The sequence below is a fragment of the Entamoeba invadens genome (assembly GCF_000330505.1).
Source record: "Entamoeba invadens IP1 unplaced genomic scaffold scaff_1105074725183, whole genome shotgun sequence".
In the NCBI taxonomy this organism is placed as follows: Eukaryota; Evosea; order Mastigamoebida; family Endamoebidae; genus Entamoeba; species Entamoeba invadens.
In genome coordinates, this window is record NW_004443692.1 from 968,311 (window position 1) to 982,238 (window position 13,928).

The 13,928-nt window shown below is 34.3% G+C and overlaps 6 protein-coding genes across 6 annotated transcripts; 2 read left to right on the top strand and 4 right to left on the bottom strand.

Moving 5' to 3' along the window:
- Positions 1–3,293: 3,293 nt before the first annotated feature.
- On the bottom strand, positions 3,294–3,773 carry EIN_185580 (hypothetical protein; the record flags this gene model as incomplete). The annotated part of the gene is made up of 1 exon (XM_004260884.1): positions 3,294–3,773. The coding sequence occupies one exon, from the start codon at positions 3,771–3,773 to the stop codon at positions 3,294–3,296; it is 480 nt and encodes a 159-aa protein (XP_004260932.1).
- A 969-nt stretch (positions 3,774–4,742) lies between these two features.
- Positions 4,743–6,167, bottom strand: EIN_185590 (hypothetical protein; the record flags this gene model as incomplete). The annotated part of the gene is made up of 2 exons (XM_004260885.1): positions 4,743–6,096; positions 6,157–6,167. The coding sequence occupies 2 exons, from the start codon at positions 6,165–6,167 to the stop codon at positions 4,743–4,745; spliced, it is 1,365 nt and encodes a 454-aa protein (XP_004260933.1).
- A 379-nt stretch (positions 6,168–6,546) lies between these two features.
- EIN_185600 (hypothetical protein) lies at positions 6,547–8,061 on the top strand (the record flags this gene model as incomplete). Its single annotated transcript, XM_004260886.1, has 1 exon — positions 6,547–8,061. The coding sequence occupies one exon, from the start codon at positions 6,547–6,549 to the stop codon at positions 8,059–8,061; it is 1,515 nt and encodes a 504-aa protein (XP_004260934.1).
- Positions 8,062–8,146: 85 nt separating this feature from the next.
- On the bottom strand, positions 8,147–8,777 carry EIN_185610 (hypothetical protein; the record flags this gene model as incomplete). Its single annotated transcript, XM_004260887.1, has 2 exons — positions 8,147–8,432; positions 8,656–8,777. 2 exons carry the CDS (start codon positions 8,775–8,777, stop codon positions 8,147–8,149), a joined length of 408 nt encoding a protein of 135 aa, XP_004260935.1.
- A 195-nt stretch (positions 8,778–8,972) lies between these two features.
- On the top strand, positions 8,973–10,238 carry EIN_185620 (protein phosphatase 1E, putative; the record flags this gene model as incomplete). The annotated part of the gene is made up of 1 exon (XM_004260888.1): positions 8,973–10,238. The coding sequence occupies one exon, from the start codon at positions 8,973–8,975 to the stop codon at positions 10,236–10,238; it is 1,266 nt and encodes a 421-aa protein (XP_004260936.1).
- Positions 10,239–12,961: 2,723 nt separating this feature from the next.
- Positions 12,962–13,915, bottom strand: EIN_185630 (1-O-acylceramide synthase precursor, putative; the record flags this gene model as incomplete). The annotated part of the gene is made up of 1 exon (XM_004260889.1): positions 12,962–13,915. The coding sequence occupies one exon, from the start codon at positions 13,913–13,915 to the stop codon at positions 12,962–12,964; it is 954 nt and encodes a 317-aa protein (XP_004260937.1).
- Positions 13,916–13,928: the final 13 nt, after the last annotated feature.

Here is a 13,928-nt window from a genome sequence, read left to right on the forward strand (position 1 = left end):
GATGTTAGTTAAACTGAATGTTTCAAACACACAAAATGAAAAAATAAACATTTGGATGTTAATGTGCATAAAACAAACCTCTAGCACCATAGTTGCAACGAATATTGAAGAAATGTATATACCTGAAGAGCGCAATTCCTATAACGTAAGTCAATGGTTGATTCGATATTAAACAGACCTTGTATTTTTTATCTGAAGAATCAGTTAAACCCTTAGAGTTTTTTTTAGGTTAATTATAAGTATAGTTTTAAAGTTATAATAATATAGATTATATTATGTGTAATTATTTAACTATAAAACTATACTACCATATACAATAATTAACATATAAAATAAATTAACACATTTTAACTAACGAAAAACTACTTTGAATAATCATCATAAAATTATAAAAAAAGAGTTTTTAATTATCTTTTACTCGTTGATTTTTCAAACTAAAGAGCAAACAAAATATCACTCGTAAACAATTGTTTTGTTGAACTGGAGCAATTTAACTCTTTTCCTTTTAAACAAAATCATTCCACACTTGGTTTCTAATTGCGAGTTGGCACAATCTCTTGCGTTTTTTCTTAAAGTTTTGTATATTTCCTTTTTGACATTGTCGATATTATCGCCTTCTTCATTTGACATCTCATTCATACATCTGTCAATTTCTTGCTGCTCGAAAAAGCAATTCAGCTTCGTGCATGAAGATGGCACCACTTCACATACTGTACTCAAGTTTTGAAGTAGTCTCGGTACTAACCCGCATGCAATAAAGGAAGACACCACATTCTTTGATGTGGTCACTCTTTCCCACGAGTTGACAATCGACATAATTTGTACAGATATATAGGAAAGGTGACCGTATGTGTCATTCATCAACGATTTATCAGTTGTACATGCCCGTTTCTGATTTCCAAATATCCCCACATCACACATTTGCAACAAATGAGATGAGTGTGGGGGGAGTAGTATTATTTTGACGTTATTCTCTGTCAACATTTCTACAGCGCCTACTCCAAGATGAGAACCGTAACCATCCATTACAAGAATTGACATACCGCTATAACCATGTTTTCTTCTTTTTTCAAGCAATTCGGGAATAAAAACACTTCGGATCCACTCTTCAAATAATTGATTTGTCATGAACGCTTTTTTTGTGTACTTCAGGCACGCTTTATTGTTTGTCAAACCCAATTCTAAAAGCTCCTTTTCAACACTTTCTGTTGGTATAATGAAAAAAGGTTTCAGTGCTGTGCCATCCATACAAATTGCTGCCATCAATGTTGTTCGACTTCCTGCGCGTCTAATGGGTACATTGACAACACCAGATCTTGGTCTATTTAAAAGAATGACCGTTCTTGTCATTTTATCTACCCACCTTTGGAATCCTGATTCATCACAATTGAATATGAAACTTACTGGAATGCCATTGGCGTACTTGGAGAGAAACTCAAAATACGCAACAATCTCTGTTGTTTGTACCTCCACTCTTTCCTCTTCCATCGGCTCCGCTTTTATGGTGGATAATTTGGCCATTTTGTTCACGGAAGTGTACAACATTTTGAGGTCAATATCCTCTCTCCCCAAAGTTGTTAGTACAAAAGAAAGCAACTCTGGATATCCAGCTGGATCTTTAGCGTCTTCCCGTAGTTCAATGAAGTTGATAATTTTTCTTTTCTCTTCCTCGGAAAAAACTCGACTTCTTCCTGAACTTCCAGGAGCTTTTATTACAAGACCAATCTGCCTTTTCCATACATCCTTGGAATATGCAGAAGTAAGACTTGATACAAAAGAAAATGATTCCAGTGCAGTTTTTTTCTTCATGTATTCATAGAGGCGGAACATTTGAACTCTGCGATTTGGAGCTGTTAAGTTTCGTTTCAACCTCATGAATCGAAGAAGGTGAGTAATGACTTCGCTGTGTATATCTTCCTTTTTGTGCTCCTCAAGGTAATCCCAGAGACCAGTACAATCAAAGTCTTCATCTTTGAGGGATTCTTTTATCTGTTTGTCTCGATTTGCTGTGATATCAATTTCTTCCATATCAACACTTGATTCACTCATTTCTTCTTCTGGTTGTTGGGTGTCAGTAAAATCATCTTGTTGAACGGTGTTGTTTAAAAATACTTCAACATCGTTGTTATCTACAATAACATTTTGTCTTATTTCAGTTACAGTATTGTTCGTTGTATTATTTAATGGTGTTGTAATGGTTTGGTCTGGTATCGGAAGGTTATCGTCAATCAAAAACTCCATTAACTGATCATAACCAGTCTTTTTGTCATGACGACACTGCTTTAAATATAACAAACACGTTTTTATCAGCGTATTGACCGAGTTCAACTGCCCAGTCAATGACATTATCATATTTGCAGAGTCAATGATCTTCAAAGCGGTTTCTATTCTCTCTTCGAATAAAATAAGAGAACTGTCTAAATTCGTGTATAGATAATTTGAAAGGTTGTTATAGTCATAATAACTCTGTTTAATGTTGCTCATCAAAGTATTTTCTAATTCTTTCAATCTCGAAAGTGATTGATCAAGCTTCACAACAGAGACTTCTTTGCATTGTTCTACGATGGACTTGATTTTTAAAAAATCAACACCATCAAAATTGATGTTTATTGCTCTTGAAAAAACATGCACTGGAAGTGAACTATGATTTTGAGTTGTCGTTGATGTCGAGTTCGACATAATATTGTTTGTTTTTTAATTTCTAGTTTTACAATTGTTCAAAAAAATCTCAGAAAAAAAAATAAAATGTTTAAAGTTTTTATTTAAATGGTGTTTTTGATTTTTGCTTTTTGGATAAAATTATTTTAATTTGTAATGATATATGTCTTAAAATCGGGATCATTTAAACATATTATTAATAATGGTAAACAAAAATTAATTTTGTTTAATCGACAAAAATGCATAGAATGTTCTAATTTTTATTCAAATAAGACTAAAAGAACGACGTTGGCGACTGGGACAACGTTTTACAACTTACTCTAGTTATAATACTAACAATTTTATTTTAATTAAATTTTAAAGAGTTAAATAAATAAACAAATAAATGTTTTAATAATAAATAAATTATAAATCAATTACATTTCAAGAAACGAGGGTAATTCGACCAACCAACGAGTGTAGGGAATGAATAAGTTTTTTATTTCGAAAAGTTGGTTTAATTAATAATAAGTAATATAATAATAATACTTTTATTAATTTCTTCCAACAAAAGTATTGCGATAAAAAAGCAAGTTCGACCGATTCGGCTCAACAACGACAAAAAACTAAATTTAAATACACACACCGCTTTGCATTCACTTTTTGCTTCTCTTCTTGTGTTTGTCCTTCAATTCCTTTGGCTTCGCCTCTTTCACAACGACCACCGGCTTATCGCCTTTTTTCACTCGATGACTTTTGACAGCAACGTCGTGGACTATTATTTCTTTATGAGGAACCACCTCCTCTGGAACAGTGGCGTTAATGATCCCTTGCGGCTCGATGTTGTCCTCGACTTGTAAATTTGAAGATATCTTCGAAGAGTGTTTATCCAAGTTACTGGAACAGTCAGTGGCGTACATGGAGGACTCTCCATAGTAGGCCAAGTGACTTGAAGACTCAGTGCCTTGTATCTGTTGGGCAGCCATACTTCCCGAATCGAAGACATCGTCAAAGGCGTTGTTGATGACGCTGACTGCACTATACACACTCACAATCGATGGGTAGTCGGAAACGCCCACGTTATTGCCGATGCACTGCGACGGGATGATGATCGACTCTGAATTTGTTGTACTCATAAAGTCGTCAATAAGACTATACTTAAGAGTTTAGCAGTTCCTGTATAATTTTCCTAATTTCTGTCCCGTCGTTTTGCATTTCATTCATTTTCTCACATCTTTGATTTATATCTATTTTAATCATTTCTGTCTGTTGGTCCGTTGGTTGAAATAGCTAATGTCTTGTTTTATTTGTTATAATTAATAGTTTGAAGTTGTGCTATTTATAGAATTTAAATCATTTTTCTTCTGTATTATTAGAAAAAATAAATTCTATAATTATAAAATATGTTTTTCTTTGAATTCATTGACTTTAATCTACCTTATTCTAATAAAGAGCTTTTTTAAAAAATAGTTACTGACAATAGTTACTTAATTTGCACCATTTTTTACTTTGATTGATTTTTGCGTTTTTTTTATAGACAAAAACGAACTTTTTATTTTATTTGAAATAATATTAAGTTCGTTTCTTAATTTTTTGATATTTTATTACAATTTATAGTAAAATACGAATTGTTTTGTTAATCCAAATATTTTAGAAATAATCTTCTTCAAAATTTCGGGTGTTAGAAAAAATCCAATTTACTTTATCATCTATTTTTTAATTATAAACTGAATTATTATTCGAATTTGTTTCTTTTTTTCTTTTACCCTTTACTCCCTTTTTTTCTATCAAGAAAATCTTTTTTCTTAACTTGTTAATCTTTTAATTGAATTCTCAGTTAGTATTAAAAATATTAAATTTATAAATACATTTTGGTATTAAAATGTTATTATTTTTTTCAATTAATAATTTTATTAATATTAATAATAATGTATCAAGAACCATTTTATATAACATTTTTTAGTTTCTTTTAATTTAAATTATTGTAATTAGTTTTATTAAATTATTAATAAAAAAAATAGTTAAAATTGAAAAACTATAATTGAACTATACTATTAACTTTATCTATTAAAATAAGTAGAAGAAAGATAAATCACACTCTAAAATTATTTAGTCTTCTCTGTGTTCATCACAGTCTCTCTGAATGTATCGAGCCCTTTTTCCCATTCAGTTGGTTCGTCCATCTCTCCTTTAAACTCTGCTACTTTAGTTAAGGTGATGAGTCTTCTTCCCCAAGAGTTGCACAGGACTTGTAAACAGTTAGATTCTCTTTTTAAACAACCCATAACCATCTCTGGGAACAATTTACCATGGTCTTGTGGGAAAATGACAGGGAACCAAAATACAAGTCTCCCCCCAACAACCAAGTTTTCTGCGGCGAATCTGAATAAGTCGTGTAATATCTGGTCGACGCCATATTTAATTCTTTGTGGGATATGTTGGTGATAATCCTCACCCCAAATAACAGGACGTGGTTCCATATCTGGGTGTCGTTTCCCGACTTTTCGAGCGCCTTCTCTGATACCATAAGGTGGGTCTGTGACGATACAGTCGAACATTGGACGTACCTTTAATGAGCTCATTGCGAAGTCATTAGTCACCAACCCTAAAAATTTGTCGTTCAATTTGTAATAATTGATGTTAGTTGTGACATCCACAATTGGTTTCGTTGTCTTCTTTGTCATGTTTTGATAATACTCTTTACCTCGTAGAGTCACATTAGAGATGTCTAACCCAAGAACATACGACCCAAAGTACGCAGAAGTAACTAGGGTTGACCCAGTCCCTGCAAATGGATCACACATCACACTCCCTTCCCGACAACACCCAAAGTTGGACATTAAACAACACAATTCAGGGTCCATAGAAGTAGTCCCAATATATGGACGGACCTTAAGACTGAAGTGTGTCATTAATTTTCTATTTCCATAACACAACTCAATTCCATAATAAATGTTCTGTGGGACATCAGAGGTCTTCTTTAAGTGCCCGATATTTTCCATGATCGAAATGTTCAAGTCAGGATTCTTCAAATCGACAGCTCCAAGATAATCGTACAGCTTAAAATCTTTAAATTTGTCAAAGATCTTCACTTGTTCAGGAATTCTATAATTCTTGCCAAAACATGTCACTTTCAACTTGAAGGTCTTTCCTTTATAGATGGGTATCAATTCATCTGCCTTGGAATAGACTATCGGAACCAATTCTTCATACGTCTTCGCCTCTCCCCATATTTCATAAACTGTTTCTATCAGTACAGAGCGGGAACAAACCTTCTTAATATCTTCAAGGGAATCAAAGTCCGCATATAAATAGACATTACATATCGTACTTGCATCATAAACACAACGGACGTTAAAGAGATGAATCAGACTGTCAAATTCGGCAAAGCGAAATTCTGGTTGGCTTTCATAGAACCGAATCAGTACTCGCATCGTCTGGTTTTGAAGTTGTTCAAACCTTGATTATTATTATTTCTTTAGAATGAGAGTCTATTGAAGCACTTTTGAGTCAACTCACGTTTTATCCATCAAAAACCATAAATTTATAGTTTAATATTATAATTAAACTAGTTGTTTTTTTGAATACGAATTATCCTTCAAAACTGTATTATTAAGTTGGGTGATGGAAAATATTGAAGAGAATAAGAGGAAAAAGTAGGGTTTGTTCTATAATACATTTTTGACGTTTTATATAACCACCAAGCCGATTGACTGCTTTTTTAAACAACTTTACTTTATTCACGTTGTTGTGTTTCGTCACTTTGAGTTCTTCTATACTCAACAAAGGTGGTTCAGATTGAATTAACACTCGACTAATCAAAGAATAAATACTCTCACCAAGTCACTATTTTCACTAGAAATGGATATAACCAATAAAAGTTATTAAAAACAGAACTAAAAAATCGAAATGGCACCTCTACTTCTTCTTTTCATAACAACACTTGTTATATATGCGCAGAGTGAATCCACAATGGAAGTCACTCTTTTACCAAATGGGGATTACCTCCACCACATCAAATTTCTTTGGTCGCACACCGATCAGTCTTCTTCATATCCCGATGGCAACAATTTGCCAGCAATGTTTTATTTAAATCGCCGGTATAATGTGACTCAAAGTGAAGTTGTGATGAGCAGAGGCACGTGGTCAGAGCAATATGGTTTACTTCCATTTTCAGTTGAAAGTGGTTCAGTGATAGCTTTAGAAGCTACTTCCCGTCTTGACCAGACTTATTACTTAGCACTTTCCACATTATTACAGAACACAGGGTATCAAGGTATCTCTGTTCACCCACATGACATTTTAAACGCAATTCATAACATGACCGTGACACATTACTTTGTTGCTCCGTCTGACTGGAGTTGTCTTGAAAATGTGATTCGAGTCCGGTCACTCTTCCCCAAAATGGCGCATTCCAATTTACTCTCAAACAAAATATTAACAAGCGACTTATACACTTTCAGAATTCGCCAAACACTCACTGAATTCACTGCAGACGTATTCCTCATTATAAAAAGTGTGCATGGCACTCATAAAGTATTTTCATTTTATGACGACTACACCGACGGGATGGTGAAGGTCCTCTCAAAACACACGATCATTGCGAATGGAAAATTACTTAAGAAAGACACGACATTCTCAGGGAGGAAAAGCTTAGTCTTAATGCGGAACAGTGATGTGGTGCTTGAAAATACTTTACCCATCGAACAGAGATATATGTATGTCTCTGGTGCTGGTGACAATTCTATAAGTGATGGACGACTCCGTTACACCTTTCGTAATACAGGAAACACGTCACTTAGTCTTGCTGTTATGTTTTCTATACCATATTTCCTTAACCCTAAAAAGGTGAACTGTTTGAGTAACGGAGAGGCATTTCCATGCGGTGAAACGGCCTTTCCTAAAAAGGCTGAAAAGGTGTATACAGCAAATGTATTGCCAATGTCATTCACTGTACACCCCCAACACCTTTTGAATGTGGAAATAGCAGTGTCTTATGTCTACCAACCACGACATATGCACTCACAAGAGCCACAAAAGGGGTGGGACGTACCATCTGTTGTTGGCATTCTCTATGAAAAGAACGTCGAAAAGAGAGTTATTGTGTCCAACAATCTTCTTGTTGGAATTCCAGCACCAGACTTTTCAATGTTGTACAATGTTATCGCTCTCACACTCGCCGTCTTTGCACTTGGCGTTGGAAACACTATAGACATCGTCATTCAAAAACGAAATTATCTCATTCAAAACGAAGTAAAGTCAAACTTACCAACAATCGTATTGATACTGAGGTCAATTTACTTTGCTCTTAAACGCAAGTTTGGAAAGAAAGAAGTTGAAGGAGAGCACAAAGAAGAAAATCAGCAAAGCGAAATGAAAGATGAAACTCAAAATTCGGAAAACGTCAAAGTAAAAGATGACTGATTTTTTTTACTTTTTAATGTAGTTTATTGTATAATTTATTTATAGTTTCATGCGCGATGAGAAAACAAAAATGTTATTTGAAGTGTTATTCTTTGCTGTCTTTGACTTCTTTAGTTTGTGGCTCTTTCCAGCCCATACCTCTCAACATCGCAGCCCCAAAGTTCTCGACAGGGATGTCTTCGTATGCTTGAGAGTCGGTTGGAGGTGGGAGGTCTTTGTATTTATCAGAAAAATTTCCACTTGCCTTTTCGAGTGTTTTCCGTCTCTTCATTTGCTCGAGTATACTCTTCCCAAAAGATTGTTTTGGGAGAGGGATGACTGTGATGTCTTTTTTTGTTTCATTATTTTGTGTTTCTTTCTGGCCAATTAATCTAATTGTCAATTGAATTATTCATCACATACATATCTATAAGTATTAATATTATATGTAGATGAAAATAGAAGTAAATTTATAGTATATCATTGATGACTGATGATCATAATAAAGATATATTAATAATACTAAAATAATTATAGTTTGGAAATGGCGGAAAAGAGAGAAATCAAAGTACCTCAACAAAACGCGAATAGAAAGTGATAAAGAGAAGATCAAACACGTTTGTGATTTTTGACTTGTGAGTTTCTGGTTTTGCGGGTTTTGTCTCTTCGATGAAATTAGCGAGCGCGGATTTTTTCGTTGACTTTTTCACGAATTTTGCACCGATTGGTTTTTGCATATATTTCCAGTTTTTTTAGAAGAAGTAAAAAAACTGTTTCTCTCAAATGACAAAAGCCACATAATTATAGTAAATGAATTATAACAAAACCAGCGCTCATTTCCAACCGAACAAACCCATATATATTCATTTCCCATCCCCAGAAAGAAAGAAAAAACTACGAAGTTTTTTTAGTGTAAGCGAACTAAAAAAGTGATGAATTCGCAAGAGAGTGAAGAGAAAAGTAAACAAGCTGCACAACCCCCAATTGCGGTTGGTCCGCAAGTAGGTCCACCACGTCCAGAGACTTCATCATCAACTTCTCGTGTAACTCGAGGTTCTGGTCGAGTACCCCCACGCAGAGGGTTAACCAAAACACGAGGGGATATGATGAGTTCATTTAAAGGGATCTTAAATAAAACGACTTCGGACACAAAAGGATTAGAGTCGATTCGGGAGTGTGACATAGCAGATCGAATTGGCTATCTGTGTTATCAAAAGTGCAAAGGAAAAGAAATTCCGTTTGAGTTACTGAGTACATTTCCGCCAGTCGATTCCACTTCAACATCACAAGCAACAACACCCTCGAAGTGCGTGAAGATCACAGAGGTCGATTCCAAAGTCCCTGAATTCGAAATGGAGGAGAACACTGAGTTCCACGAGTCTTTGATTCTTAGTCGGGACGGCAAAATAGGGCCAAAAACACGAATGGAAGATTATGATATCATCGTCGATGACTTGCGTTGCGTCAATAAAGCAATAGACGAGGAAATGACATTCATCGGCGTCTTCGACGGACATCTCGGGACTTCCGCTGCTGAATTCTGTTGTTTCAAGTTATATAATGAAGTCATCCGGTGCAAGGAATTCCCCGTCGACGTCAAGAAGTCTCTCGAAATAGCAGCGCTGAGGTGCGAAGAAGGGTTTAAAGAGATCTCCGAGGCAATTAGTGTCAACGCGGGAACTACCGTTGCTGTTGCAATAATCACGCAAACAAACATCTACGCAATGAATGTTGGAGACACTGAAATAGTGTTAAGTTGTACGGGACAACCGGCTGATGTACTGAGTGAAAAGCATTGTTGTAATGTCGAGGAGGAAAAGCGCCGGATAGAGAGTGCTGGGGGTAAGGTATTTAATTTTCATGGGTGGCGAGTTGAGGGGGTGTTAAGTGTATCGCGAAGTATCGGAGACGAAGGGTTAAAACAGTATGTTCCATGTTTGCCATATGTCTGCGAGAGAAAGCGTGACGGGGAAGAAGAGTTTTTAGTGGTAGCGAGTGACGGGTTTTGGAATTTCATAAATTACGAAGAGACAGTGCAAATCATAAGGAAAGTCAGTTTACTGGAGGAGAAGGGGGTAGACGGATGGGGTGTGAAATTGCCGGAAAACAAAAAAGAAGTGGCAAGATATTTGGTGGATTTGGCGATAGCTAGGAAGTCTCCAGACAATGTCACTGTTCTTGTTGCTTTTTTTAAGTAGATATGGGTATTATTATTCAATTCATATAGGCTTTATGAATTGAAACACTGGAGGTTTTTATTATAGAAAGAATAAAAAATTTTGGTTCTTCATTCTCTTTATCGTTTTTGTTTAATGTGATTTTAATTTCAACCTGTAAAACTACATATAGATATATTCTTTTTGTACTTCTTTTTTTTAAGGTGAAGAGGAAAAATAACAGCTTATTTAAAAGAAAGAAGAACAAAAAGAATATACTGGGTGCCAGATTTATTTTAAGAAATGTAATAAATTGAAAAAAAACAAATAAAAAAAATAAAACCTATATTTTTACATCAATAAATACTCAATTTTCTTAAGTATTTATTTAATTAATTGAATACTCTATCTGTATACACTTGAGTTTTTCAAGTTAATATTTTCGTTATTGTTTTGTAATAACTTTCATAACAAAAAAATCTAAAAAGTTGAGAAATAATGGTTCTACTATTTTATTTTTAAGATAATTTAATGAAAAAGAATCAAAATTGTAATCAACAAAAATGAGAATTGTTGAATCTTAAACAAAAAATATAACAACTGATGGTTAATTTAACTAAAATATGTATTACCAATATGTTTTGATATCAAAAAAGTAATTATTATATCCAATAAAAGAGTTTATAATAATAATTACATATACAGTTAGTTCGGTTTCAAATGAAACAAGTCTCATAATAAATTGAATTTGTCTCAAAACAAATTAAAATTGCACCTATATTCAATTTTGTTTCAAAACAATAACAATTTGTCTCGTTACTTTGTATTTTGTCCCAATAAAAAACAAAAGTGTTTCAAAACAAAGTAATGTTTCAAAATAATATTAAAATGTCCTAAAAGTAAAAAATATGTCTCATAAATGTGTAATTTTGTTCGATAAAAATTATAACTTTTCTTTTGAAACCAATAAATAAAGAACATCCAGACCTTGTTTTGATTAGACCAGTTTTAAAATTCAAATTCAAGCAAAAATACTTATAGATCACTTCGAGCAAGGACTTTTAACGAAACTGGTCCAAGGAAATGGCCAATACACCTTCTGACTTCTCCTTTTTCTATTTCCTCGAAACATCTGGCCATATTAGTAAGCATATTTAGCATATTATCATTGTTAAGTTTGCCAACTCTTGTTTTCCATATCCCAAAAATCATCTCTATTGGATTACATTCTGGAGAGTATGGGGCGTTAAATAAGACCTTACACCCCTTGGCCTCTGCTTCAGTAGTTATTTCTGCTAAGTGAACTGAAGCATTGTCCATAACAAAAACTGTATTTCCCAAAAGACCAACAAAATGCTCAACAAGAAGACGAAAAGACGCCAAAAACATCTCACCATTTACAGTTTCATTGAACACTCGACAAAACTTTTCTCCTGACTCTGAAATACAACAGACGCAGCTCAAATTAAACGTCTTGAGAGATGTCGTTCGAATGTGTTTTGTTCCTCGATTCCCCCATGAACGTGTTCGAACATTTCCGACTTTCCAGTGAGATTCATCCACAAAAACAACTGCGTATCCGCTTCTCTGAAGTTGCACCAGCTCACCAAGTCTAACAACTCGTAACTCTTTGTTTTGTTCCGAATTTGCGTTTCTTCCTCTGATGGTAACTTCTGTAAAAGATAGAGGTTCGAGTTCCACGCTATTCATAATGTCGCTATTTTCCAAGTATCGCTGAAGAGTTGAAATGGAAACAGATGCGAAATTTTCCTCGGCAAGTTGTTTTTTTGTTTCTCTGAGTGACATACTATTTTGACACAAAAGATAACATGCACGTTTTAAGAGTTCGTCACTATATTTGGGTTTTCTACCAATCTTCACTGGTTTTGTAATATCCATATTTTTTCTAAGTTTGTTCAAATAATTTCTTGTTGAATTGTTCGACATGTGAGTCTTTTGGCTATACCATTGAACATTATGTGCTTCCCCATGTTCTTCATAAAGACAAGAAAAAAGAAGTTTTTGATTTTGTGTCACTGCCACATAAGGCCTTTTAAGTTTTATTGTTTCTATTGGCATTTGTGTTATCTGTTGAGAAGTTGTTGTTCTTAACCGTGCGCCGTTTTCAAGAGCAGCTTCCGATGGTAACTCATCAAGCGGTAATTGGTCTAATGGTTTATTCAAAGGACCAATAAATGGCTGCAATTGACCAACAAATTCCATAACTTCTGAATGTGGGATATACCCGAAATTGTCCATGAATAAAAATATACAGATCGAATATTTTATTTTGTTTTTTTAGTGGTGAATTTTAAAACTGGTTTAATCAAAACAAGGTCTGGATGTTCTTTATTTATTGGTTTCAAAAGAAAAGTTATAATTTTTATCGAACAAAATTACACATTTATGAGACATATTTTTTTACTTTTAGGACATTTTAATATTATTTTGAAACATTATATCATTTTGAAACACTTTTGTTTTTTATTGGGACAAAATACAAAGTAACGAGACAAATTGTTATTGTTTTGAAACAAAATTGAATATAGGTGCAATTTTAATTTGTTTTGAGACAAATTCAATTTATTATGAGACTTGTTTCATTTGAAACCGAACTAACTGTACTATACAATAATATTATTTTATTGTATAGTAAAATATTTAGTTTATTATAGAATAAATTGTATATGCAATAAATAACACAAGATGAATTTCTGTCATTTAATATGTGAATGACACTATTAACTCAAAGTATTCAAAAAGAATCAGTTACAAATGAAGTTCTTAAGATAAGAATACGAGGCCTTATCATCAAGCATACCAGTGTGGTCATATTTTCCGACGTTTTGAACAATTCCTCCGAGCTTTGCACAATACTCCAAACTTTGGATATTGACTGTTCCATCTCCATCGCCATAAGTCAAAGTAGCTTTTCCTGTGTCATAGTCTGGGGTATCCATAGTGACTCCGAGAATAGTTTCGTATTGGCTTGAGATCAAACACTGAGTTTCGATACCGAAAGGCATTTTATTGTTGTACTTCTTATACAATCCATTGATTCCGTTCTCATATACGTAGCTGTGTTGTTTCTTAAAATCATCGTCAAGAGTTCCCAACAACTCTAACATGTCATCTACTGTATATACCTTTCCAGTGCTTTTTATAGTCATTAAAGGTGTCTCACCCCAATTAGCATTACCACCAGTTGGGAACAAGAATGAAATAGTTTCAGCGCGTCTGCAAACTGGTCTTAACTTTGCTGCACTAATAGGAAGATCCAAATTATTCCCGGGGAAAGCAGCTGCAATGGTTTTAGCGGCTCCAAGGAAAGGACCAGACATGGCGACCCATCGTTTGACGTATTTCTTAGTGAACTCCTCTCCCATATAATCAAGTAACTTATAAGTCATTAACCCGCCCATAGAATGTGAGATAAGAACGACTTGTTTGTTGCCATTAGTCTCATAAGCTTTCTTAATTAAATTCTTTGTGTTCTCATACCAATTCTCTTTGTGGGAGTACTCATCAAATCTAAAGTATCTCCAGTCATATGGTGCACCTAACATATCGACGCCATCCGTATAGCCCAAGTCTTTCTCAAACTTCTTAATCAAGTCGTGGAACGCTTTTGTGGCTAACGAAATTGGCCAATTTGGATCTATTGAGTCTAAAGCATATGTCGATCCAAAGTCAGGGACTGTAATGGTGACACCTTCCATATCAGTTTGGGTG